The sequence below is a fragment of the Tamandua tetradactyla genome, chromosome 25 (assembly GCF_023851605.1).
Source record: "Tamandua tetradactyla isolate mTamTet1 chromosome 25, mTamTet1.pri, whole genome shotgun sequence".
Classification (NCBI taxonomy): Eukaryota; Metazoa; Chordata; class Mammalia; order Pilosa; family Myrmecophagidae; genus Tamandua; species Tamandua tetradactyla.
In genome coordinates, this window is record NC_135351.1 from 19,323,431 (window position 1) to 19,351,186 (window position 27,756).

Consider the following 27,756-nt stretch of genomic DNA (forward strand, 5'->3'; position numbering starts at 1 on the left):
CTAAATTAAATTGTACTGATGGGCTACATAAAACGGTCGATAGACCCAATGTTGGCCATGGAACTTCACAGGAATAGAATGAGCGACTTCCTTTTTGTTTCTTATTTCCTGTTTTCTTTAAATAAATAGGTACTCCTTAATTGTGGCCTTTATTTTGGTAATCAGATACCTTACAGCAAGTAAGTGTATTTTGCTTTCTCTATATTTTAATTCTCCAATTTCACACACAGAGCCAAACCTTTAATATTTTCTTGCTTAGGGAATTTTTGCAGAGTTGAAAGCAAAACCCCTTTGAAAGACCAGCACCTCTTCCTGTCTTTTGTGAAAGCCTAAATATACTGACAATAATATATTGGGTGTCCCAGAGGGGAATGGGGGAAAGGGAGAGCAATTTAGAGAGAACACAGGTGAGGTGAAGAAGAAATATTTTTCTGCACCAGGCAAAGGTAGAGCGGTTTCTGCAAAGGTAGAGCAGTTTCTGCAAACCTGTCCCAGCCTGGAAGATGCTCCCAGCAGCTGGAAGATGCTGCATGGAGACCAAGGAGGGGATCTAGGTACCAAGTTCACAGTCTCAGCAAAGATTCATTTGCCCTTGAGTGGCAAGAAAATAAGAGCTTGTGGAACAAGGCGATGGGTACTACTAGTAGGGCAGATACAGAGATGGCTTCTGCATCCTTTGCACTATAAGACTGGGTAGGAGGAAGCCCGAATAATGTCTACAAATGAATCTTCCCAATCTCAACAGGGTGGGGGCTAGAAATCAAATCCAAGTTATCTCTAGGAAAGTAAAGAAGGCCAGGTTTCATGCATGTGGACGGCAGTTAGTAAGGACCACAGAGCAAAAGGAGGGACAGAACTTGCTAACTGGGTGGGAAGGAGAAGAAATTGTTACCCGTGGCATGTGGCTATAGCTGCCTGAAAATTCCGTTCTTTTGTCTTAAGTGCTATTAAACATTTCAAGGCTGCTTGATTAATTTTTCTTAATGTGGTTTTCCGAGGTAGGAATTATGGGAGAATCCAGAAAAAGCAAAAATGATCTGTCAGAGAAAATTCATTGTTTAGGCTGGAAACAAAAACTGGTTAAAAAATGGTGGCTTCATCTCCATGAAAAATGTGCAAGAATACATTTCCAATAAACTACCCAATGCCAGGTTAACACCTAAAGGAAAACATCACAGGAAATTTTAATTTGAGGGATTATTCTCTTTCCTCCTGCATTATTTCCAACACTGAAGACATTATAAAAAAGAATGCAATCACCAGAACGGTAATGAGATAATTATACTGGACTAATTTTGATTCATTGCAATCCTAATAAAAGCACCATACATTTTGATCTCTTATATTATTTTAAAGATAGAGTCATACCCTGAGGACAGTCCCTCCATTCTTAAATGTAGTTTTAGTAACATATATTCACACACCAAACAATCCTTCCAAAGTGAACAATCAATGTGTATTATCACATAGTTGTGTATTATCACATAGTTGTGCATTCATCACCACGATCAATTTTAGAACACTTCCTCCCTTTTGGATATTATATTTAGTAGTCTGCATTCTGACATGATGACACTGCCATCTAATTAAATACAGTAAACAAACATACATATGCACACACACACATTTCTCTGCCCTCAAAGCTAAGCAGATGAAATGTAGATCTACTTTCTCGGCACAAATTGCTCTTCAAATTGGGCAAGAAAAGTAAGACATTATTCTAAGCTGCTCCATGAGGTATTTCAAACTTGAGTGACTATATGTACGCCAGGCAGATTGGGCCAGGGGCTAGTGCATTGAAGACCACACACGCTGATTGTCCCTTAGAAACGCAGTGTCTCTGGGGGAATGATGGGCCAACCAAGCCAAGCCTTCTAACTTTTGAAAGGAGGCTAGTCATTCAAAGTTTGGGGGCAATGATTCTCAGTATTTAAATGTTGGCAACTAGTTTAAGAATGTCTACAGCACTCTAAAGCCAAAACAAATACATCTTCCATGGGTTGCCAAGCTGTGGCCTTTGCTATGAATTAACATGATATTAATGACCAAGAATTCAGAATATTTAGGTGCAGTGTTTCAAGAGCATATTGGTGTGGATGTATGTGCTGGGGGCTTGGTGGCATAAAGGTGAAGAAAATAGAGGGGAGAAAGACAGAAACAAGGGATTTTGCACTTATATGCTAAGCCCTTCAAAATTTATATTTACGCCTGCTCCATTTCCACCTAGGCATAAATCCAAGTCCCCCTCTCCAACCCCCCCACCCCAAGTTCCACCTGCCCACCTCCCCTCTAGTGACCTTGGCTCATGATTCTCATCTCCAAAACCCTTCGTGAGAACCACAGCCTCCCAGAATCTCAGCTCAGCGATCATCCTGGAGGTATGGCATCCTCTTTCAGGCAGGGTTGCTTTTCCCCCTGGGAAGTCAGCAAAGTCTTTTATCAGTTTCTTATACCAAGAGTTACAGGGCCATGTGAGGTGAATGAGGCAGCTAGGGCACAAAATTTAAGGAGGCATCATCTCCGATGCCAACGCAGCACTTGCCGCACCCTGAGAGTGCCTCGCTTGCTGCACCCACGTCCATGGTAACCAAGCATCTACTACTGATCTAGCATTGGGTTCTATTTAATTCTTCTTTTTTCTTACAAACTTACATTTACCAATTCAGTCTACAAAGGAGTACCCACTTCATGTCACACCTAAACTACCCAGACTAAAAAATAAAACCTTGACCTGAAGAAACTTAAAGTCTGGTACAGGGGCTCTTTAGCTTTTTTGTGTGTCATGGACACCTTTGGACCATTTTTCAGATTTTTTTATTATTCTGCATAAACGAATATAGTGGCAGAACAAAATTTTTTTTAATGTGGAAAATTTCCTAAATATTTGTCTAACTCCTTGCAACTTCAAATGTGGTCCCTGAAACTCAACTTCACCTGATTAGAAATACAAAATCTTAGGCCCTATCCCAGATCTACCTAAGCAGAATCTGCTTAAAAAAAAAAAAAAAATTTAGAATCTGCATTTTAACAAGATCTCCAGAGGACTGGTTTGCAGGGTAAAGCCTGGAATTAACCCACAGTAAAGCTTTTCAAAGTAATTTATTATCTTCTATAGGTGAACTTTAAGTTCCTTTAAAGCTTCCAACAATCTATCTAAACTTAAACCTTAAGTTCTCTTAGCGGTTCCAACAACATAGAAGCCTAATAAATTTCACCTTGTACTCAGTTTAAATCTTTTACTCAAATACACATTTTAATTGACATTGTAAGGATGTTCTGTTATTCTGATGGGACAAATTTTCTTAAACATTACAAGCAAACAAAATGTCAAGTGTATACATGTTCTTACTCCCTTCATAGAAAAACTGTAATTTCAATTATCTCTAACTTTTTAAAACTGAATTTTAGTTATTTCTGGGTTTTGAGAGATACTTATCCACTAGAAATAAACAATTATATCAACTCACATAATTCTAGTTCACTGTTTACAGAACTAATTTACAGAAGAAATAATACCAACCCTACAAAAGTTCTTCCAGAGAATAGGCCAAGAACCAATAGACCAAGTCATTCTGTGAAGTCAATATTACCCTCATAAAGACATCACAAGAAAACTATAGACTAATACCCCTCAAACCGAATCCCATATGCATATAAAGGATTAGTCAGCAAGACCAAGTGAAATTTGGCCCTCATGATTTTGGAGGTTATCTTCCCATATAACTTTTTGGATCACAGTTGGGGAAATATAATTTTAAAAAACTTCCCCACAAAGGGAGAAGAGAAAGAAAAATGATTTTATGATCGAATAAACATTAAACCAGAATGCGAAAAGCACCCTAGGCAATCTGCTAAAGAGACTGTAAAGAAAGAAAGCTCACCCTTTCATAAAATAGGCAAGCACCCATCACATGTCTGTCCTCATAAGAGAACTTGGCAGCACTCTCACTGGGTAAAGGTGGTGGATTCTTTTACCTGATGTGCTAAAATGATCAATTCCTGAGCCATGGAGCTTACAAAGAGAGAAAAAGTTTATTACTAGGTGTACCGCAGGAGAGCAGATGGCCTACTGGACCCCAAATCCTGTCTCCCCAAACTGCAGTAATTCTGATAGTTTTCTTAGAGAAAAAGATGGGCAGAGCTTAGGATCATGAGGTTAGTGGCCTCAGATCATGTAATTAGAGGTGATCTAATTAGCAGCATGAGCAGGTGCAGATGTTTTCATGCATAGTTATATATGCATAGAATGCATGTAAGAAAATGGCAGCCTTAATATGATGACGGCATTATAATACTAATATTATAAAGAGGTATAGATCACTTATAGGCTAAAGTCCACTGCATATATCAGGCCGGCTTACATTGATTAGATCCAGTCTCAGTTATCAAGATAATTTTGGATTTGGGATGGGCTACTTCTGGGCTAATTCAAGACCCTTCATTAATAAAGGGGCCATCTTTAGTGATCACAAGACTCTAAAGTTGAAAAACTGGATAAATGGGTAATCTGAAGGCTTTTACAGTCACAGGGGCAGAAGATAAGGGTTATACAATCATTATCAGAGATCAAGGCAGCTGCTTTACAATTTAGAGATTTCAAGAATTTCCCTGTCTACTCCAATATACTAGAAAGCAAAAAGGAATATCTATCTAAAGATTCAGTAATCAAAATCATCCCTTAAATCCTAATTTCTCATTTATAATTCCTCCCTCTCATTTGATGATTATCTCTCAATTTTGAGGGATTTCTGGGCTGTGACTCTTATAACTGCTTCACGGCTGAAAAGGAGCATTGTCATTAAGGGGCAGAGGGATGAAACGATGAAACCAGTTGTTATTCTTGGAGAGTCCAGTATTTCTGGGTTTCAGAGCTTCTCTGGCATTGGAACAATCTGGAGGTTCAAGTCTCTGAAAAACAAACTTAAGTAAAATTTTATAAGGCCCAGGATATCTTTCAGGGTTCCAGGAATAATGTTGGTTGGGGTTTGCCATATTGTGGCAGTTTGCAGTATTTGGCTAAAATTTGCATAACAGTAACCTCTAGAATGACCTCTCAACTTGATTTGAAATCTATTATCCATTGAACCTCTGTTTCTTTTTCCTGTTTTGGTCAACAGTCCCATGATGCCAGGGCCAGTTATGGTTCACGATGCCAGGGCCAGGCTTACACTCCTGGAAATTATGTCCCACGAAGAACAGAAGGTAAGAATTTGGCTCAGAGAAAGACCGTATTTGAAAAACATCAGAAGTTTTCTGGAGATGACTCTTAGGCGCTAATTATAAGTAGGTTCAGTTTGCTATTACAGAAATAAGTTTCATAAGGGAAAGCCTCAAGACTGAGGCCTTGGCTTAATAAATTGGGAGCCCCTTTTGCCGTCAGGAACCCCCTTTGCTGTCAGGAATTCCCCAGGTGGGATAATAGTTCTAGTTTTCCAAGTCCCACAAGGGACTTGTAAACACTTTTTTCATTTTCTGTCCAAAATACTCTGAAATGCATCATGGGATAACATTAACTTGTACAGAATATTAAATGTTATTCTTTATTCTAGGTTCCATATCAAATAAAACTGAATTAAGGAGTTTAAATTAACTGACTAAATAGATTAAATTAGATAGTGTGCTAAATTAAGGAGTTTAACTAACTAAACAGATTAAATTAGATAGTGTGCTATAGAAAATTTAAATTTTGGACAAAATAACATTTTTCTTTTTGTCTCACACAAAAGTCAAAGCTTTAAAATACAGATAATATTATTTCTTATCTTGTATATTGATTTATTTCAGTTTTAACCAGATCAGTTTCATTATATCTTCAATCAGAGTTTGGAGTTCTGCTGACATTCAGCTGGAGAACTAAATCTGAATCTCAGGTCTCACACAGACACTTAAAATTCCAGGTAACTATTAGTTATGAAAAACAGTAAAGCATTTCAGAATTTAAAGATGACAGTTAAAGTTTACAATTTCTAATTTTTATAAGCACTTTTAAATGAAGCTACTTTCAGAAATAAAAACATTAAGCTATTATTTCTGTTTTATTTTTCTGCTCTATAGTTCTTTTTTAAAAATATTTTTATTGATAAATCTTCACATACATACAGTCCATACATGGTGTACAACAATGGCTCACAATCACATCACATAGTTGTGTATTCGTTACCATGATAATTTTTAGAACATTTGCATCACTCCACAAAAAGAAATACAAAGGGAAAAGAAAAATCTCCTACATACCATACCCCATACTCCTCCCTCTCATTGACCACTAGTATTTCCATCTACCCAATTTATTTTACCCTTTGTCCTGCCTATTATTTATTTTTTATCCATATTTTTTTTACTCATCTGTACATACCCTTGATAAAAGGAGCATCAGAAACAAGATTTTCACAATCCCACAGTCACATTGTAAAATGATATCATTATACAATTGTCTTCAAGAATCGGGGCTATTGGAACACAGCTCAACAATTTCACCTACTTCCCTTCAGCCACTCTAATACACCATAAACGAAAAAAGGGATATCTATATAATGCATCAGGATAACCTCCCAATTCTGTTTGTAATCTCTCAGCCACTGAAACCTTATTTTGTCTCATTTCTCTCTTCCCCCTTTTGGTCCATGTCATGGTCAGGTTTGTGTGTCAACTTGGCCAGGTAGTGGTACCTGTTTGTCTGGTTCAGCAAGTGCTGGCCTGTCTTTTGCGATGAGGACATTTCATAGAATTAAATCATGATCACGTCAGCTACATCCCCAGCTGATTCCATTTGTAATCAGCCAAGGGTCTGGAGTGTCTTCTTTAATGAATGATGCTTAATCTAATCACTGGAAGCCTTTAAGGAGGATTCAGAAGGGACAGGTTCTCTTCGGCCAGCAAGCCTCTCCTGTGGAGTTCGTCCAAACTCTCCGTCAGAATCATCAGCTTCACAGCCTGCCCTACAGATTTTGGACTCTATGTTCCCATGGTTATGTGAGACACTTTTATAAATTTTATATTTACAAATATTTCCTGTTGATTCTGTTTCTCTAGAGAACCCTAACTAATACAACTTGGTACCAGGAATGGTTCTTAAGAAACAGAATCTTAAAAATGGGTTTTTATGAGTGGTTTTCTACTCTGACTGGACTCAAAGGCAGTAAAGACTGATTCCCATAATCAGAATGACATTGTCAATCCATGGAGTGAGTTGGTAAAAGAGATAGTCAAAATAACACCACTTGATTTTTCTAATGCTTCGCTTGTATGAAACCAGGCTCTGGGGAATAATGTTTTTGACACCGTTATGGAGTTTGTGGAAATAGGAAGTATAGAGATGTTGGCTAGCTGTTGTTAGATTCAATGTATACATTAATGAGTGAAAGGAATGGGCTTAAGGCTTCAGATGAGAAGCTTACACTCTCTCTGACAGATGTAGATGTTTCTGTGAGTGTCCTGAAGGAAAATCTTATTTCCTATAGCTGTTGACTTGAGATCTCCGAAAATCAGACTCAGAATCTTATTGTTAGAGTAGCAACTTTACAATGTAAACTGAAATCTCAATCTTGCATGGTGTGTGCTGTTGAAGAGAGGGCATTGATTGGAAAGGAGTGGGACCTGAAAAATGGGATGGTGACATATGGATTGGTAATGATGTCTGTGGAGAGGTTGAAACCCTAGGTCATGCTGAGTCTTCTCTAATAATAGTCTGCCCTGAGGACATAGCCACCCCACCTCCAGTCTGCCTTGAGGAGTTGACCACCCAACTTCCACCTGAAGGCATTAGCCCTAGAGTGATTAATCCTGTTTTACCAGATGAAACTGCAAATGAATGCCCTGAAGCAAATGGCTTGGAAGATACCAAGCAGGAGTCAAAATTATGACCCGCAGAGATTTGTGGCATTGGCTAGTAAATCATGGGGTACCTAGAAATGCAATAGATGGGCAATCTACTAAATTTTGTTCGAGCTGTATAAACAAAAGAGTTCTAGTCCAAGTGAACAGAAGTCTAACCTGAATTACCAAAATACAGAGTCATGGCTCCTGAATCAATTTCCAGACTTGAGACAGTTTACAGACCCAGAGCCCCTTGAATCAAGGGGAAGCCAGATCCCTTTGGGGGAGAACGCTGTTACACTGCCACAAATTTATACTGTTAATCTACCTCCAAGCCTTCCCCAAGGAGACTGACGGCCTTTTACAGGGTAACTGTGCATTGGGGAAAAGGAAATGATCAAATATTTCGGGGATTATTAGAGACTGGTTCAGAAGTGACATTAATTCCAGGGGACCCAAAATGTCACTCTGGTCCACCAGTCAGAGTAGGGGCTTATGGAGACCAGGTGATCAATGGAGCTTTAGCTCAGGTCCATCTCGCAGTGGGTCCAGTGGGCCCCTGGACCCATTCTGTAGGTATTTCCCCAGTTCCAGAATGTATAATTGGAATAGACATACTGAGCAACTGGCAGAATCCTCACATTGGCTCTTTAACTCGTGCAGTGAGGGCTATTATGGTGGGAACAGCCAAGTGGAAGCCACTAGAACTGCCTTTACCTGGCAAAATAGCAAAGCAGAAGCAATACCAGATTCTTTGAGGGATTGCAGAGATTATTGCCACACTTAAGAACTTGGAGGATGCAGGGGTGGTGATTCCCACCACATCCCCATTCAACTCTCCTCTTTGGCCTGTGCAGAAAACGGATGGGTCTTGGAGGATGACAGTGAATTATTGTAAGCTCAACCGGGTGATAACTCCATTTGCAGCTGCTATTCTGGATGTGGTATCACTGCTTGAGCAAATCAGTACATACCCTGGTACCTGGTATGCAGCTATTGATCTGGCAAATGCTTTCTCTCAATAGCTGTTGGTAAGGACCACCAGAAACAGTTTGCTTTCAGCTGGCAAGGTCAGAAATATACATTCACTGTCCTACCTCAGGGGTATATAAATTCTCCAGCCCTATGTCATATCTTGTCTGCAGGGACCTTGATCATTTCTCCTTCCCACAAGACATCACACTGGTTCTTTATGTTGATGATATCATGTTGATTGGATCTAGTGAGCAAGAAGTAGCAGCTACTCTAGACTTACTGGTAAGGCATTTGAGTGTCAGAGGATGGGAGATAAATCCAACAAAAATACAGGGGCCTTCCACCTCAGCGAAATTTCTAGGTGTCCGGTAGTATAGGGCATGTCAAGATATCACTTCTAAGGTGAAGGATAAGTTGCTGCATCTGGTCCCTCCTACAACCAAAAATGAGGCACAATGCCTAGATGGTCTCTCTGGAGTTTTGGTGACAACATAGTCCTCATTTGGGTGTGCTACTCTGGCCCATTTTTCAAGTGACCAGAAAAGCTGCTAATTTTGAGTGGGGACCTGAACAAGAGAAGGCTCTGCGACAGGTCCAGGCTGCTGTGCAAGCTGCTCTGCCACTTGGGCCATATGATCCAGCAGACCCAATGGTGCTGGAAGTGTCAATGGCAAATAGAGATGGTGTCTGGAGCCTTTGGCAGGCCCCTATAGGAGAATCACAATGCAGACCCTTAGGATTTTGGAGCAAAGCGTACCATATACTGCAGATAACTACTTTCGTTTTGAAAAACAGCTTCTGGCCTGCTACTGGGCCTTTAGTAGAGACTGAATGCTTAACCTTGGGTCACCAAGTTACCATGAGACCTGAGTTGCCTATCATGAGCGGGGTGTTGTCTGACCCACCAAGTAATAAAGCTGGGCGTGTGTAGCAGCACTTCATCATAAAATGGAAATGGTATATACAAGATAGGGCCAGAGCAGGTCCTGAAGGCACAAGTAAGTTACATGAGGAAGTGGCCCAAATGCCCATGGTCTCCACTCCTGCCACATTACCTTTTCTTTCCCAGCCCAGAGCTATGGCCTCGTGGGGAGTTCCTTACAGTGAATTGACTGAGGAAGAGAAAACTCAGTCCTGGTTTACAGATGGTTCAGCACAATATGCAGGTACCACCCGAAAGTGGACAGCTGCAGCACCACAACCCCTTCCTGGGGTGTCCTTGAAGGACAGTGGGGAGGGGAAATCCTTTCAGTGGACAGAACTTCCAGCAGTGCATCTGGTTGTTCATTTTGCTTGGAAGGAGAACTTGCCAAAGGTGTGTTTGTATACTGACTCATGGGCTGTTGCTAATGGTTAGCTCTGGGCTGACCCAAGACCTTTCATTAATAAACATTAGGGCCTGTCCTTAGTGATTACAAGACTCTGAAGGTGAAAAACTGGATAACTGGGTACAAATGAAGGTTAATCAAAAGGTTTTTACAATCACAGGGCACAAGATAAAGGTTCTACAATCATTATCAGAGATTAAGGCAGCTGGCTGGCAATTTAGAGATTCCAAGTATTTCCCTGTCTACTTCAATAAACCAGAAGGCAAAAAGGAATAAAAAAATCATCCCTGAAATTCTAATTTTTCAGTTACAACATTGTTTGTCACATATAGTTCATCTTAAATCCACCTGGCAGCTGGGGTGGCCTTTGTGTTTAATGGTTCCTTTCCAGAGGAATAATAAAACTTCAAATATCTCTATGCCGGTTAGATAGTTACAGTTTGGAGCCAGATGCCTAAGTTAAACTCCCATGGAAATGGGACATACAGCTGTTATCTTTTTTAATTTCAGAGAGATGCCCCCAGGTCCTTTAGAAAGACTTTCCTGCATTAAAGCCTGCAAGGAGCTGATTTAGCTTTTTAAAAGATTTACATGCAAGTCAAAGGGACAGAGAAAGAATTTATAATTTCTAAAGAAAATGGTCTAGTAAAAGAGAAGGGAGAAGACCTTTTTTTCCTTCTGGCACCAGGGAAAATGAACTTTCTTCTTTTTCAAGTTGTATTTATTCTTACACACCCTACCCTTTGATAATACAATGGTCAGATTGAATTCTGGATCTTTCATGGTTTTGGCTGTGTAGTCAGCCACAAGTTCACAGATTTCATACTGACAGGTAACTATTATTGTCACTTTTTGTGTAATAGAAGCACAGCAAAAATATGTACAAACTGTGATGGAAGTTTAAAGGGGTCTAGGTTGGTCCAGGAAAATCAGAGACTCGGGTTGACTTTATATTGCAGAGTAAAATTTTGTGCCTGTGAAGAGGCGAGGTGCGATCGAACATTCCAGAAAGAGAGGGAATAGCATGTGTAAAGTGAGCTGCTGTTTCTATTCTAATAGGGCAGGAGTCAGGGAGAAACCAAGTGGAGAGATTCCATCCCAGGGGTTAAAAGAGCAAGATCAATTTAAGGAGCCTTTTGTTTGTTTTAAGACAATATATTTAATAGTGAACAAAACCCCCAACTCATTATCCAACTTGACATATGTGAGATGCTTGGCAAGGTTAGTTTAATTTCCCTTTGGGGAGAATAATTTTTAAATAACCATACCATACAGTAATTATATTTTACCTTTTTTTTCTTCTAAATTAAGAACTCAAGTTCAAAATGAGGTCCCCTTTCACTATGGCAGCTTTGCAAATGAGCAGCTCCTTGCCTGGTTCCCAACAATTTGATGTGGGTCATAAATATTTCATTGGGTGGATTCATTGTGGTTACTTTCATTCTCTCCCTGATAACTTTCATTTCCTTCCATGAAACTCCATGAACTTCCTATTTCTAACAAAATCAAGTGAGACAAGCTCAGACCATTATCATCTGCGGACATTTGAACTAAGATGAAGATTGCCAGCAATACCAAATTTTAGTTCATTGAGAATCTCAGTTCCAGGTTGTAGAAAACTGAAAGAAAACCAAAGATGATTTCGTGCCTCTGTAGGGCTAGCAATCAAGTTTAGGTTTTAAAACATAATGAACCTAATGTAACATGTAACCCCAAATAAATTGCCACCATTCATTGAGCAATTACTATGGGACATACATTGTGCTTAAACATACACACTAATTCTCACAAAAACCTGAGAGCTAGAGGGCATTAAATCTTTTCCTTTTCTCTGTTTAACCTAGGAGGCTTACTTGGAGAGTGACTGGCTCAGGCAGGAACTGGTGGAGACAGGTTTTGAACCCGGGTACAGAGAGTTCCCAGAGCAAAAGCAGCTTCAGTGAAGGGTTGTGGCAAGTTTTAAGAGCTGAGAGGTTTATATTTAACTTTCCTGAGCCCTTGGTCATGTTATTTCATTTAATCAGCCTCATTGTCCTTATCTGCAAAATGGCTCCTTCTTCATTGGGCACTTTAGGGAGTGAAGGAGACCATGCATGTGAAACTTTTCAGCCCGCTGCCTGGGATTTAACAAAGTCCCTTAGGGTCAGCAAATGAACTAAAAATAAGCTGACATCAGCGGTAACCCTCAGAGTGGACTCTCAGGCCCCGTAACCCCCAGGACCTACGACGTTCCTCACTAGCTTTATTAGAACAAATAAAACCTCCGAAATCCAACGGGAAACCCCTAAACTACCGAGTGCTGCTACATACACACTCTTTCCCTTAATTATCCAACCTTCGAAGGGGTTCTCACTGCCTGCCATGTGTGAGTGGCTGGGTCAGAACTAGGTAGGCGCCGTCAGTTGGAAGTAAGAGAAAGAAGCGAAACCTCGCAAGGACCGGCCTTTTCCCTTGGGCAGGGAGGTGACATGCGAAATCCCCTCCGCACTGGGGACCTCGGTGCCAGCCTGGACCGTGCGTACCCCCTACCCACCGCCCCTGCAGATTCGGTCCCTGCGAAGAGCCGGACTGTCCGCAGTGGTAGGGGAGCGGAGGGGTCGATACGCACGTCAGACGCGCGGGTTTGCACTTGCACTTGCACTCGTGCTTTCCCTCGGGGCAGCCCCCAAGCCGCGCGTCGCCCGGCTTCCCTCCCCTCCCCTCCTCCCTAACCCCACCCAGGACGCCGAGGGGACGCGGTGGCGCCTGAGCTCGGCCCGGGCCGGGCGGGGTTGGGGGGGGGCTGGTGGGGGGTGGGGCGCACGGAGCGCGGGGGCGGGCCGAGCGCGGGCGGGGCTGGGGGGCGCGGGCCCGCGGTGCTTAAGAGCCCAGCCTGCGCGCCCAGCGGCCGCCAGTGTCCGGCCGCGGCCACTGCAGCGCACCCTCCCCCCGCCGCCACCCGCCGCAGCAGGCAGGAACTCCCTGCCCCGCCGCGCGCGCCACCCGCACCATGCCCCGCATAGATGCGGACCTCAAGCTGGACTTCAAGGATGTCCTGCTCCGGCCTAAGCGGAGCAGCCTTAAGAGCCGAGCCGAGGTGGGGGCCTTTCGGAAGTCGCATGGGGGGCGAGTGGGGGAGATGGTTTTCTGTGTTTATGGAGTGGAGGTGGGGCAGGTGGCGGCGCGGCAGCGTCCGATGTAGCGGCAGCCTTGCCCGCCTTCCTGGCTGGCTGAGCTGGGGTGCTGCCTGCCACCCCCCACCCCAACCCCAACCACCACCCCCCCACCCGAAAAGAGGGAAAGCCCGCTAGTTTCCTACCCGGCATGAGGTGGGCACTGGTAAAGGGCCCAGATCGGACCTAAAATTCTAAGTAAGTTCGGTGCAGTGGGCAAAGAGATATTTTTATTGCAACTGGACCCCAGAGGAGCCAAGATCAAGGACTTGGCCAATCGCTTTAGACGGGACTGAAGGGAGGGCGGTGCGGGCTCGTAGGAAACAGTAGAACCAGGGTAGAAAGGGAGAGAAAAACAACTGAAGATCCCTGTGAATTTTGGCAGTGCCTCTTAGTGCCTTTCCTATCAGGTTCAGCAGTGGGTTTTCTTTTAAAATGTCTGAAACACAGGGAAACCCCGGGGCAAAAGTTCCGGGTTTACTTCCGGAGTTTCGGAGGCCCTGCAAGGAGTGGGGCCGGGGGCCACGTCCTGGAGCGATCCACGATACCGGTCAACCCCCGGCCCACCCCAGGCACGGAGCCTGAGCGCCCTGGGGAGCCAGACCGAAGCCTCAGGGGCTCTGCTCTTCCTGGCTGGATGGAACATGGGCCCGGGAACAGGTGGAGGGTGTTCCGAAAATAGCCGGGGGTGGGGGCAGGGCCGCCCGTGTGGGGGCGCAGTGAGGTCAGACCCTGAAGGATAAACTGATGGCTCAGAAGGGCAGTCAGCTGGAGTCGTGCGCGCCCGAGACCTGCTCTGCAGGGCGCCGGGGAGGCAAGTGGGGAAACCTGCCCTCCGGAGGAGGCTGGAGCCGCTGGAGTGAGGAGGAGAAAGGCTGGGCCAGCCGCGGCTCGGTCCACCCAGCGCCGCGATGGAGACCGTAACTCAGTCCGCTCAGTGAGGAGCTCGGCCGGCCGGACTGCAGTGCCTGGCGCTGCCAGCCGGGGGCTTGTTTGGATTAGGGAAGCCGTGGGCCTCAGCCTCTGGCCGCCACCAAGTCACCTTCTCCAGGCAGCAGGGGGTGGGAGGAGGTAGGTGGAGAATGATGAACTCTTAGCACCCTAGATGGGATAACTCCCTGTGGGTCGGCCCTCATACCCTTTTAAGGGCTAAAGAGAGTGGCCATCTCTTAGAGGAAAAAAGTAAAACTGTTTGAATGGCGTGCTTGGACGCCTTCAGTGTAGCTAGCACCTAAGGTCCAGACCAAGATGTGGGGATTCTTGGCAGACTAATAATAATTGGATAACCTCCAGCAGATAGTCTAAGTATCGGTTAGACATTTATTTAGTAGTGAGAAATGGGTATAAAAATAAAACTTAATAAAAACTATATGCACAAAGCAAGGATATATATTACGTATTTTCTAAACCAGGTGCCGTTTTGAAAAGACAAAACATTTAACATTTCTATGATGGAATGAATTACTCCTTCCCAGGGAATAGCACCATGTCCTGCATCATTTGGTTGCATTATTTGGGCTGATTGCAGCTATTAATGTTGATGTCCTGGCTGGTGATTGCACCTTGACATTTGCATGTACACTTTGCGGCCAGACTGTCCTGTGCCCTTGAGAAATGTTTTCATATTTCCACGTTTGGGGGAGTGCGCCAGTGACGTGCCTGGAAACCTGGCATTGCCTTTCTGGTTGATACCTGTAACAGCTTAGCTGTCTGGTGCAACAGGCAGCTGCCTGCTGGCCAAGCTCCACAGTCCTCTGCCTTTGCCTGCCTCTGTGGTGGGGAGGGATCTAGTTAGGCCTTGCTAATCTTTCTGTTTTCTCAGTTTGCTTGTTGGTGTCTGAAATTTCTAGTAAGCAGATAAAAAGTTTTCATTGCACAATCAGACAGAAGCCTGGAAGGAGCAGTAATACTTAAATGCAAATTCAGAACGAAGTAGTAAATGACTGGCCTTGAGAGGGAGAGGGAAGTTTTTCACCAGGCGTCCGGTTGGAAGAGTTCTGGTCCAGCTTCAGCCGTCCATTCTGGATTGGTCCGAGGTGATGAAAGGATAGTGGAAAGAACATCAGGCTGGGAAAAGAGGAGACCTGGCTTTTAGTCTGAGCTGTCATGAATTACTTTATTAACTCTGGCTCCATAAATTTTGCTCTGTAAAATTGGAGGGTTGACTAGATTTGTTCTTGATCACGAATGTACCAGAATCACTTGGGGAGACACTTTGAAATAAACATTTTGTCTCCAACACAAAAATTCTGCATTTTTTTTTTTTTTTTTTAGGTTTGGGTTGGCATGAGCGTGTGTAATTTGGAAGTCATCCTAAGATGGTTCTGATGTGCACAGAGATGCATTAGAAAGTCCCTGAAGCCCTTTTCCATTTGTGAAACTGACCACCAACTGGTAGTGCCACCGCTTGCCTAGGGGCCTGGGCTGGAGTGTACCAGGCTCTGCAAATGGTCAGGAGCCAGGACCCAATTTCCTTCTTACCCCTTAACCAAGTAGTAATTTATTCCACACCTCTGGGCCCCTTGGGTTACAAGGATAAAAGCCCTTGTCCGTCTGTGCAGACTTACCCTCCACAGGTGAGATGATGGTAATGCAAAGGTGAACAGTCTATGTGATAAAAAAAATTGCTTTAATCAGTACCATCCTTTGACCCAGGTAAAAGAGATCCTGCCCTGGGCCCCTTTGCTGCACCTAACCACACCCTGTTCTCTGGCCAGCTCTGTGGGGCTGTGCTTTTCCTTCTAGACCTGCTGCAGATACTCAGGACCCCAGATTTCCCTGCCCAGAAGCTCTTGAGCTGATTCCAGGGCCTGAGTGGGCCTCTTCCCCAAGGGGCCCACACGCTGCTGGGGTGCTCACCTCTCCCCCCAAGGAGTGGCCAAGCAGCATCTGTTTATGGAGTCGGTGTGTTTGTGTGGTGGGAGTTTGAAGTGCAGACCGGGTCATCCGCGTGTGTGAACTGGGGGATTTGGGTGCGGGGGGGAGTAGAAGTCGGTGTGGATTGGAGGCCAGGGCTGGCTTCCTTTGCCTCCAGGTTCCATTGCAGGACTCTAAGGAGTCCAAGAATTCTCTCTTTAAACCTGGCCTTCAGGTCATTAATGAAATCGTGTTTGTCAAGGTAGGAGGACAGGACGTGTCTTATTTAGCAGCTTGTTAGTCTGACTCATAATATTCACATATTTAGAAAGGCGGTAGATGGGCTTCCTTCGAAATGTTTGGGCACCCAGAATACAGGGCTAAATTGAATGGATATGTGTCAAGGGAGCAGCAGTTGCTTCTATTTTTGAGGCGGAGTAGTTTATTATTTCACATTCCCTTTCAATCAGGCAGGCACCATGTTTGATGCATTGACTGGCTGCAGCAGATTAAATGCGAAGTTTGGTTCCTGGGAAGCTGGAATATTTAAAACATTTATCTCAGTGAACAACTAGTTCATTGCAGGGACTGATTTCTAGATCAGTAAAATTGGGGAAGATAATTTTATTTCTCCTTAGAATTAAGGATTGTGAAGAGAATGAAAGGGAAGGTTTCACTGTCAAGGCTGGCCTTTTCTGTGAAGAGCTGTTGTGTGTGTGTGTGTGTGTCCTGCTGAGAGGTTTTGGGGTGCCAAGAAAAACCCATTGTGAATGTAATTGTGTGCAGAGTGTAGCAGCTATTCCCATGTATCTTGGGAGGAATTTAAGAGTAATTTGAGACCAAGGAATTCTGATTATGTTAAGCCTGGGAAGTCAAAATGTTAGAGGGCCATTAGCAGCACAGAAGGTTGCAGTAATGGACTCCAGTTATCTTTCAGAATGTGGATGTAACTTGCTTCACTGAAGTAGAACCAAGAATCATAATGAAGTGGAGGAAGGGATGAGCCTGCCACATACATTCATGCAATTACAGCATCTCATTTTCCATCATTGATTGTTGTTCAGGGCCAGTGCAATCGTTTATGACGTCATTCACCCAGGAAGCCTTTGGGCACAGAGAAACGAGAAATGAATCGGCTGAAAGTCTGAGACGTCCCATGGTGCTTTCTGATATGATGCTGATTGCAAAGGGGAAGTTGTCGCAAATGAAAAAGAATAAAAAGAAGGATCTAGATAAACACTGGCTGTAATGATTATTGCTGGTGCATTTATGAAGCCAGGATTAGCGTAGGTCCAAATAATTTCAGCAACATAAGAGCCACACCTGTGTTGGTCCTGCCAATTCACCCTTGGGAAAGCACCCATTTACATGTGGTCTGTGTCAGTTAGGGGCCACATCAAGTAGAACAAACCTAAATATTTAATGCAGGGAATCCTGGCACAGCTGAGGTGCCAAATGGGATGGTGAGACGACCCAGAGACTGGGGAGAGCAGGAAGCTACTCCCACCCTAGGATGGAAAATCACAGGGAATAGGCTGTTACTGGAGCCCAAGAACTGGGATCTCTTAGTTAGGCTGGAACCAGTGTGGGAATAAATGAAGGACTCCCAAATGAGCACAAGCAAAAGCCTGCTTTAGAGCAAGAGAATCGGCGGTGCATGATTACATTTGGCAGAGACTCAAAGGCAGGCAGAGGAGGGGGGAGGCTTTATAGCAGGGAAGAAAGGGAAGGCTTCCGCTCCACCCTAATTGAAGGTGGCTGGCATGGAGATGCTGGAGGCAGGCTAACTAGGAATCCTAAGTGATTGGTTAGGGGAGTATGTTTGGCTTGCTCCACTTGGCCCTAAGTTAAAAATGAGGTAAGCAGTGAGCTATTGATCAAGTCTTGTCTACTTGGGGCTGGTTGTTGCAGAGATCAAGTTTTGCCTTCCTGAGCTCTTGTCTGCAAATAGTTACCAGTTTCCTGGACCAACCATTGCAGGTAGTGGGCCAGGGTTTCCAGGTCATTCCTTTATATTCATTCTCCCACCAGGGACACACAGATCTCTGCTCAGGGAATCTGAAGTTCTGAGGGAGAGTCAGCTGCTCTGGACAAGTTATTTACGGAGCTTATCCTTCAGTTTTCCACCCTGTTCTCCAATTGGCCAACTCCAGCCAGAAACCAGCCCGGGAAATGGAGCCTGCAGGGGTGGCCTCCCTGTGATAAGAGCATAGCAGGGGACGGGCGAGGAATGGATCTGAGGGCAAACAGACCCAGGGTGTGTCCTGGGTGGAAGGAAGAAATTTTGTCTCTTCTAGCTAAGCCCTTTTGGTAAATACCTGGTCCTAGCAACAAACTGCCTTCTGCTGAAGCCACCAACATGGCTGAGCTATTGTTCTGGATTTCTGAAATCTGTATTTAGTCATAAATGCCCTGAAGTTGGAGTTAAAATCAAATTAGAGGACGGGGTACAAGGGTAGTTCAGTGGTAGAATTCTTGCCTGCCATGCGGGAGACCTGGGTTCGATTTCTGGCCCATGTACTGCCCCAAAACAAACAAAGAAGCAAAGAAAGAAAAAAACAAACAAAAATTCAACAAATGGTGCTGTAAAAATGGGATACTCACATGGAAAAAGAATGAAATGTAATCCCTGCCATACAGCATACAAAAAAACAAAAAAAATCAAATTAGAGGACCCTTCCTCCAGCTGTTTGTAAGTTAAAGAAACAAGTGCTTATATGTGTGAACATATGGTGACAGTGTACTTCCCCTCAGCTCTTTGAAGGATGCTCATAATTATAAAACAGCTGAGGAGGTAGAAAGGTTGAGGAATGAATGATTTGGAGCCCACAGCACGGTGAATTTGGTGTGGCTGGTTCTAGGTGGAAGGTAAGAATAGAAGGGACTGTGAAAGGGGAGGGCCATTGTTGGAAGGGAAAAGTGGAGTGGACCTTTTCCCAGTAGGGATTGGTCCCCCTGTGCTTGGTGATGAGAAAAAGATGACTTGTATGTGGATTTTTAGGGTTAGAATGAACCAGGCTGGGACAGAAGGTGGCAGGAAGATAGAAGTGGCTATTGTAGGCAAGAAAGTTTCCAACTGGGATGCTTGGCTTAATGGCATAATATCCATTGCCTTGTGCAGGCCCTTGAGGATGGCAGGGAGCCTGTTTCAGCTTTTGCACCTGGCACAACCCCTGTACTTGGTTTCCCCTAAGGACTCTCCTGTCTTTGGAACACCTGACTCAACCCTCAAGAGAATCCAGGGACCAGGGGTTATGCACTTCCTTTGTGTTCTTCCCACTCGCTCCAAACACTGGAAATTCTGCATGTATTGCATCTGAGCAAAGCACTTTCCTTTAGGTGGATCTTGAACGTACCTTCACGTTTCGAAACTCGAAGCAGACCTACTCAGGGATTCCCATCATTGTGGCCAACATGGACACCGTGGGGACATTTGAGATGGCAGTGGTGATGTCTCAGGTAAGATGGACTTGCTCCCCCTGCTGCTTTCGGTGTGGGCAGATTTTCAGGAGCCCACCCAGGACCCTGAACTTGTTCAGATGCAGGGAAGAGGAGGCAAAGTGAGGTGCCTCAGGTCATTTGCTGTAGTTGAAACATTTAACTCTGGATCTGATAGTTAATGGAGCAATGCTTCTTTCTTCCTCCTTTTTAAGATGGGAGGCGGATGGTGGTTGGGCTTTGCATTCGGTGAGAAGGTCTAGCTCAGCAGCCCTTTCTTCCCTGACAATGCCTGTGATCATTCTGGAAATTAGAGATAAAATAGAAGTTAACATGACAAGTGCATATTGTACAAGACTGACAGCATCTTTACATTGAAGATAGCTCTCTATGCGTGAAGTCTGAGCTATGGTATTTACATCATAATTATGTAGAAGGCTTTTATTGAGCACTTAATGTGGCAAACATTTGGATATAATTTATAAATGATTCATGTCACAACTCTGTGAGCAGGTTGCTTTTTTTTTTCACATGGGCAGGCACCAGGAATCAAACCTGGGTCCTCTGGCATGGCAGACAAGCATTCTTGCCTGCTGAGCCACCGTGGCCTGCCCGAGCAGGTTGCTTTTGCAGAGGAGGAAACTGAGGCTGAGAGAAAGGGGCAGTGAGTGGGCCTGGGGCAATTGATGAGGTAAGGACACAGCCAAAGTCCACACCAAACCTGTCTGACTCCAGAAACTAGGGATTTAAGTTGCCTCTCAACTTAAACCAACAGGTGACAAGACAAGCTTAAGGTGGAAGAGGGTCCCTTTTATTTTAGCCAATTCCCAGTTAATTTCTGATTAAAGGAAGTTGCTAGTATCTTAGCCTTGAGAAAAATGAAGGGAATTCCCATTGTGGGCAGGGACTTTGTCTCTCACATCTGTGCTGGGGGGTCAGGGTGTCTTACGCCTTCTAGATGCCAAAAATATGCTGCTGATGCTCATGGGGCATGGTGCATCTATTTCTGTTGATAATACTTGCCAAGTGAAAAGATACATCCAATTAGTTGAAAGGGCTTCTCAGTGTATGGGTAGCAAGTCTAATCACAGGAGGTGTTGGGGTTCATAATTAACCAGAGATTCCAAGGAAATGATTTTCAAACAAGTCATGGGCTTGAACTATAGAATAGGGGTGGTGTGTCTTCCATGGTCAGTTGTATTTCCTTCAGCCCTCTGCCCTCACCAAGCTTTGGGCCAGAGGCTACTAAGTTAATAGCTAAAGAAACCAGTGTTTTTATTCCCTCCCCATCTTTTTCCTTGCTCTACTCTGTGATCAGCCATGGCTACTAATGAATTATGTATTAGTGTGAAGGTGGGTGGAATCGGGGAGCAATAAATAGCTTAGTTATTAGTCTGAAAAACCAAGAGCTTGCTCTCCTCTTCCCATTTTCATAGCAAAGATGTCCCTTAATGAGACTGTACATTAAAATAGCTCAGCCACGTGTGGTTACTATGAATTTCCTATTTCTAAAATTCACAGAGTTAGTGGAAGTTAATCAAGTCATAGAATTTTAGAATGGGAAAGTCTAGACGAGGGACTGGGCAGCCCCAGAGAAGTGAGGGGAAGGGCCCTAGAATAGGGAAAGGAGGCTGAGCTGGATGGTAAGACCTGACTTAGATCCTGACTTAGATCCTGACTTTTACCCCTGACAAGCCAAACAAGTTTTAAATGTCATCGAGCTCCATTTCTGCCCAAGGAAGGTAGTCATAGTACAAATAGAATAAAGCTGTTCTGAGAACTAAATGAAATAGTGTCTGTAAAGTGCACAAAATAGGTGCTCAGTAAATGCTGGGTCAATAGGTATAGTTTATATCATTCCCTCCCTCAAGAATAGCCAATGCCCTATGGACTTGGAAGTCTTTTACCATGAAGTGTTTAGGTCGGGAACACAGATGAAAGCTTTCAGGTCTAACCAAGGTTCTTTAAGATTGGGGAAGCAGAAATTAGCCTTAGCGCAGTCCTGCTGCTAAGCGGGAAACCTGCTGCATTTTCCCCTTTTCTACCATCCACGTGCTCTTGACCAAACTGAGGTGTTGGCAGGGGCCCAGGTGGGATCTGCAGGGCTCTGAGAACTCGCCTTCATTCCTCTCCTGACCCCCTGCAGCACCTCAAACTCCTGGATCCGGTATTGTCTAATCAGATCAGAATGGCGAACAAGCCTTTGTGGTTCTAGTGATTACACCTTTGTCAGTTTTTGGCTCCCAGGAGCACGATCAAAGCAAATTAAGCATGACTGGGACGAGCCCCCAGGTGCTTTTATATTGTTGGATCACAGACACCATACCGAGGAAGGGCAGGAGGGCCCATTTGGCTGCTCAACCCTAATGATGCTGTTTTGTTTCCTAGCACTCCATGTTTACAGCAGTTCATAAGCATTACACCCTGGATGACTGGAAAGGCTTTGCCACAAATCACCCAGAATGCCTGCAGGTATGACTACAGTCTGGTTATAGATTGAAAATGTTGCGGAGGGAATAAAAGCTTCGGAGCTGTCAAAAGCATTTGAACTGGCAGAGATAAGCACCTGGAATCTGAAGAGAGACCTGGAGAAAGGAAGCACTGGCCTTCCAGCCCTGCATCATTGCCAGGGGGTTTTAGAGGAAACCTGTTCTGGATAATATTTATGAAAATACTAGGATTTACTGCTAGGGATGTCTGCGTTTTTTCCTTGAAAGATGAAGTAGTATATCATGGGAGCGTGGGAAAGATCTGTGTTTCCTGCCAGGTTTTTCAAGGTGAATCAAGACTGAACATGCCTTTTGACTATAAGAAAAATGTTTCAACATATATTTTGGAGCTGGGAAAAAATATGTATCCGCTGAGATGGCTATAATAAAAAAGATAAGTATTGGTGAGGATGTGGAGAGATTGGGATCCTCATACAATGCTGGTGGGGATGTAAAATGGTGCAGCCACTTTGGAAAACAGTTTGGCAGTTCCTCTAGAGTTACCAGGTATCCTTCAATTCCACTCCTAAGTGTCGACCCAAGAGAAATGAAAACATACTTCTGTGCAAAAAACGTGTATGCAAATGTTCATGGCAGCATTACATACAATAGCCAAAAGGTAGAAGCAACCCAAATGTCCAACAATTGATTGATGGAAAAACAAATATGGTACTTCCATACAGTAGAATATTATTCAGCCATAAAAAGCAATGAAATACTGACATGTGCTGCAACATGGATGAAGCCTAAAGCTTCATGCTAAGGGAAAGAAATCAGACACATAAGGCCACATATTGTATGGTTCCATTTCTGTGAAATATCTCAAATAAGGAAATCCACAGAGGTAGAAGGTAGATTAGTGGCTGCCAGGGGCTGGCAGGATGTGGCAGGGGGAAATGAGTGATTGCTGAGGGTAACATGGGCTCATTTGGGGTAGATGGAAAACGTTCTAAAATCGGTGGGTGGTGATTGCACAACTCTGATTGTACTAAAAAGCATTGAATCGTGTCATTTAAATGGGTGAATTCTATAGTGTGTGAATTATACCTGAACCAAACTGTTATTAAAACAAAAGAATGAAATAGTCTTAAAATAACAAACCCCAACCCACCTGAGTTCCTCCTGGCACAATTTGCATGGTTTCTGAACCAATGTCAGCACAGAAATCCTGTTTTAGGGGCCTTCTTCATGAACAAGTCACTTTATAATTGGAAAACAGCTTCATACCATATTGCTTTTGAGGTTTTGCTGTCTTTTTCTTTTCTTTTGTGCTATGCTTTAATTATGTGTATTTTAACTGAGAATATGGTATTGCAGATAAAAATAATTCTGGTCCAATGGCAAGTCCTTAACTTTTGCCCTATTGTGTTCAAATGAATTATAACTTCATACTTTCACCTTTCCTTTATCCCTGTAAGCTTAGGGAAGTTTGGGGAACAGTGAGGTTTTTTTGTTTTATTTTGTTTTGGTCATGCCTCCACCTTCTTCAAGTATTTTATTTTTTTACAATGGGTTGTTAGTTGGGTCCTTGGCCTTTGTGGCCAAGTATGATCAATTGATTTTACTATTCCCCTTCCCCAATAAAAGACTCATTAAAAAGGGAAAATGTTTAAAACTGAGCACTGAGAGAAGCTAACCAATCTCAAGTTCTCTGTGCCCAATTTAATAGAAATGAGCTGGAAGTTAAAGATACCAGGATGTTCTAGTGGGAGGGGAAGAGTGTATGGCTTGAGCCAGCCCATGTTAGGCTGTCAGTTATGAAGAGCAGATGCCCAGAGAGAACTGAAGGATAAATCTGTTGCAGTAACATTGAGCTTCCACTCAGAATATGGCTTGTGGCTCCATTGGTGTGAGTTTTAGGAATAAGATAAAGGATATTAAGATATATCCCTCATCTGCAGCTAAGGGTTTAGAGATAATGCTAAAACATAAATGTTCTCATGAAAGATGAGATACTGACTCTGAACATAGGCCCCTTGCTTCATTTCACTAAGGCATAAATTACAGAAAATGAATCCTTTCCAAAACAGTGGATTTTCAGAGGAGGCAGAGGGCTGGGGTTCCAAGACACTGGAGGCTGTGGATGTTTCAGGAGATATTATCATGGAGGAGAGTGTGGTCACCTTAGATTTAAAATATATACGAGTGCAGTTGTCAGAAAGATCATCTATGGCTCATTTATTCTTGGGAAATTTTACTCCTCTAATAAGAAAACTGAAACATGGAGCTCTTTGTGCAGGTTAAGCTCTGCATGATGTGATGATATTCTATTTGGAGTAAAAATGAAAATGAGTTTTATCAGAGAGGTTTTAGGACAGCCCCATTTCATCTTCTCCTTCCCTAAGAGAGATGCTCAGGGTAAAGGAAACAGCATTGGGTGAAGATGCCTGAGTTGCCTGGTCTATCCTTATGCTTCCTGAAGCCTCTCCTCTCCTCCAGGAAAGTCTTCCCACCTCTCTTCTATTGTCCTCCCTTGAGTCCTGTTGACATGACATATTCAAATCAGTAAGCCCATGTTTCAGAGTTCTACACAGGGAGTTAAAGTGAAAGCCAAGGACAAGGTCTACTGAATGCTTAACAATCTGTTGACTGGAAAGTTCTCTGGCCCCCATCCAGGTCTGTGGATGGATGGGATTTAATGGTGGAAAAGAACAGAAAGTTTAGATATGATGAACGGACCTCTTCTACCTGTGCTGTGGAATGCTTCTTGGAAAGGTCCACCGTGTATTTGATCAGGCAGACCTCAAAGGCCCACTGTACTGTCACCAGACTAGGTGAATGGAAGGGGGGTCTGATGTCTGAATGTGACTATTGATGCCTGTGCTTCTTGGTTTGTTTGGGTACAGCATGTAGCCGTGAGTTCGGGCAGTGGGCAGAGCGACCTGGAAAAGATGAGCAGCATTCTGGAAGCTGTGCCTCAGGTTAAGTTCATTTGCCTGGACGTGGCCAATGGATATTCAGAACATTTTGTGGAATTTGTGAAACTCGTCCGTGCCAAATTTCCAGAACATACCATCATGGTAGGTATGGCAGGATATTCTCTAGATGGGGAAGCATAGAGTTTGCTTGGCATGTCACGGGGGGCAGGCAGGAGGTGGGGGGTATATTCTTTTCAGGGCTTCTGGTGTCTTCTTATTTGAAGACCAGTTGAGAATCATTAGGGAAAGGGCAGGCAGCTACAGAAGATCTGAAAACTAGTTCTCCATAAAAAATAAAATCAGGGTCAACATCGTAGGGTATTGGCTCCTTCTCTTTGTAAGTTTCATCAAATGTTTCTTACCATGTGATACCTTAAGAAAAGGTCTAGGGGTGCAAGGGTGGTTCAGTGGTAGAATTCTCACTTGCTATGTGGAAGACCCAGGTTTGATTCCTGGCCTATGTACTTCCCCCCAAAACAAACAAGCAAGCAAAGAAAGAAAAACAAAACAAAACACACTTCAACAAATGGTGCTGCAAAAATGGGATACTCACATGGAGAAAGAATGAAATGCGACCCTGCCATACAGCCTACAAAAAAAACAAACAAAACAAACAAAGGCTCTAGGCCGTTGCTCTTAGAGTGTTTTCAAACATTAAAAGCATAAAACTGGGTTTCGCTTTGACATTTGTATCCTCTCTACCCCACCCCCACATGCCAGTAGGAAACTCTGCTGTCAGAACAGAAATCTACATCAGTTTTTTATAGTAGCCAACTCTTGATTGCGCATTGTGTATCGTTTTATCTAGGGCCATTATTTCTTGACTTTCCCTGCCTTTTTTTTCTTTTTTGCATCTTCCAGTCTTAGTTTCTTGGCCGCTATGACAAATACCATACAACAGGTATGTTTAACAACAGGGATCCATTGCCTCATCGTTTCCGAAGCTAGAAGGTTTGCTTCCTTCCAGCATCGGTAGCATTCTGGCTGGCCCACGGTTCTTGGGTTCCTTGGATTTCCATTCACATGGTGATGTTCTTAGCTTTTCCTTCTGGTTCTGTTGGCTTCATCCACCCTTGTTCAGTTGGGCCACACCTCTAAAAATCACATCTTCACAAGGTCCTATTTACAGTGGTTCACATCCCCAAGGAGTGGATGAATATTATGATTTTGTCTCTCAGGTATATAACTCTCTCACACTCCCTCATTGCTAACACCTTTACCCAGTGTAGTAAGGAGGAGAAGAAGTATTTGTTATTGCTCTAGAGAGAGGGAGAGTTGAATTTACAGCAAAACAAGGTAGAAGCTCTGAAGCTTGGCTTTTGAAGGATATATTTTATGCCTGTCTGTACTGGTTGTGTAACACAGGCAATTATAGATCGACCATCAGATAATTTACCTAACTCTCTTTTCTTGAATTTTGAACTTTATTAATCTTCAAGTTTTTTCATTATAAGAAAATTAGGAGGCAGAAATTATTTCTCTTAATTAGTTATCTTCCGTTAACTAATTTTAAGTATTTTTAAGCCAAGTGTTTTTATGTTTTCCAATCACATGGGAAGAAAAGATCAAGAATTGCCACCAGGTCAGCCAACCATATAAGTGGTGGGTGGTGAGGATGGAAAGCAGCAAAACTCATTTCATCCTCCATAATAGTGCTGCCAACTTCATGTTTCTTCTTTTATAATAATTCTCTTTTAGTGCCTACTCTGTTTCAAGAGATTTACATCTATTCTCTATTCTTTCCAATATCTCTGGAGAGTAGGAACCATCATCCCAGATTTATCACGGATTTGTTCTCACGCTTTGGAATTTTCACAAGGTCTCCCCAACATTAAGTGGCAAAGCTGGGATTTGAAACCAGGTCGGTTGGAATAGAAGGTAGAGCCTGTACTTACTAGGCCACACTGCCTGGTGAGACTTGCTAACCCCGCCCCTGTGCTTGTTAACCTGAGGAATAAAGCTCCCTCCTTCCTTTAGATGACAGGTGTGTAACCAGTTCTCTGCTTCCCAGCTGTGAGGTGGGGAAGTCGACTCTTGGGCTTACCTGGATGTTGACGAGCTTTCCCTCCCTATGACTCAGTTTTGCATCTCTATCTGGTCATGGGGTCCCAGAGAGCCTTTCTGTAGCAAACTCCCAGTAAGGCTTTTTCTTGGGGCATGTAGAAGAGGGAACAGAGAGCTGGAATCCCAGGAGAGCAAATGGCTCAGTCACCACCTGGGACCTGGTAATCCATAAACAGCACTCGGTTTTAATAAATATAAATTCTGTGAAACTGCTTGGGAGAGTAGAAGGAGCTTGACAGATACTTATGTCTGGGAGAGAAGACCTTTCCTGTTCCTTCCTGAGAGTAAGAGATACACAGAGTCCCAGGTTTTGTGTTAAAATTCCTCTTTGTCCCAGGTGGAATGATCCACGTGTTTTCCATTTATCTCTGGTATTTTAATTGCTCTGGAGACATAGGGCTTAAGAAACCAAGAGAGTTGCTTTCTACATTTGACATTTTAGAGTATGAGTTTATGCAGGTTAAGATTCAGAAATTACATTGATTTAAGGATGTGAGAGTGGCACCTTTTTTTTCTAACTTTTTTAAATTGTGAAAAGGACATATACAGAGAAGTGTATAAAATAAGGACAGTTTCGGCAAATTTTATTGTTTCGTCACAGTACAACTTTTTTAAAAGCGAGGATATAAAAAAGGATAGGATGTCAAATTTTTACTTTCAAATAAAATGAGAGTATTATTTTTATGGAAAAAAATTAAAATGAAAGATGTGGACGGTTTAA

The 27,756-nt window shown here is 43.4% G+C and overlaps 1 protein-coding gene across 2 annotated transcripts in view; it reads left to right on the forward strand.

Annotated features, from left to right (window-relative positions):
• The first annotated feature begins 13,023 nt into the window (after nt 1-13,023).
• The window catches only part of GMPR (guanosine monophosphate reductase), an 82,297-nt gene continuing 67,564 nt past the window's right edge, over nt 13,024-27,756 (forward strand). For both annotated transcript variants that reach the window (XM_077143966.1, XM_077143967.1), the window contains exons 1-4: nt 13,024-13,194; nt 19,466-19,585; nt 21,953-22,036; nt 24,900-25,073. In XM_077143966.1, coding sequence (XP_077000081.1) covers nt 13,108-13,194; nt 19,466-19,585; nt 21,953-22,036; nt 24,900-25,073 — 465 coding nt within the window. In that variant the 5' untranslated portion in view covers nt 13,024-13,107. The remainder of the gene's footprint in view (nt 13,195-19,465; nt 19,586-21,952; nt 22,037-24,899; nt 25,074-27,756) is intronic.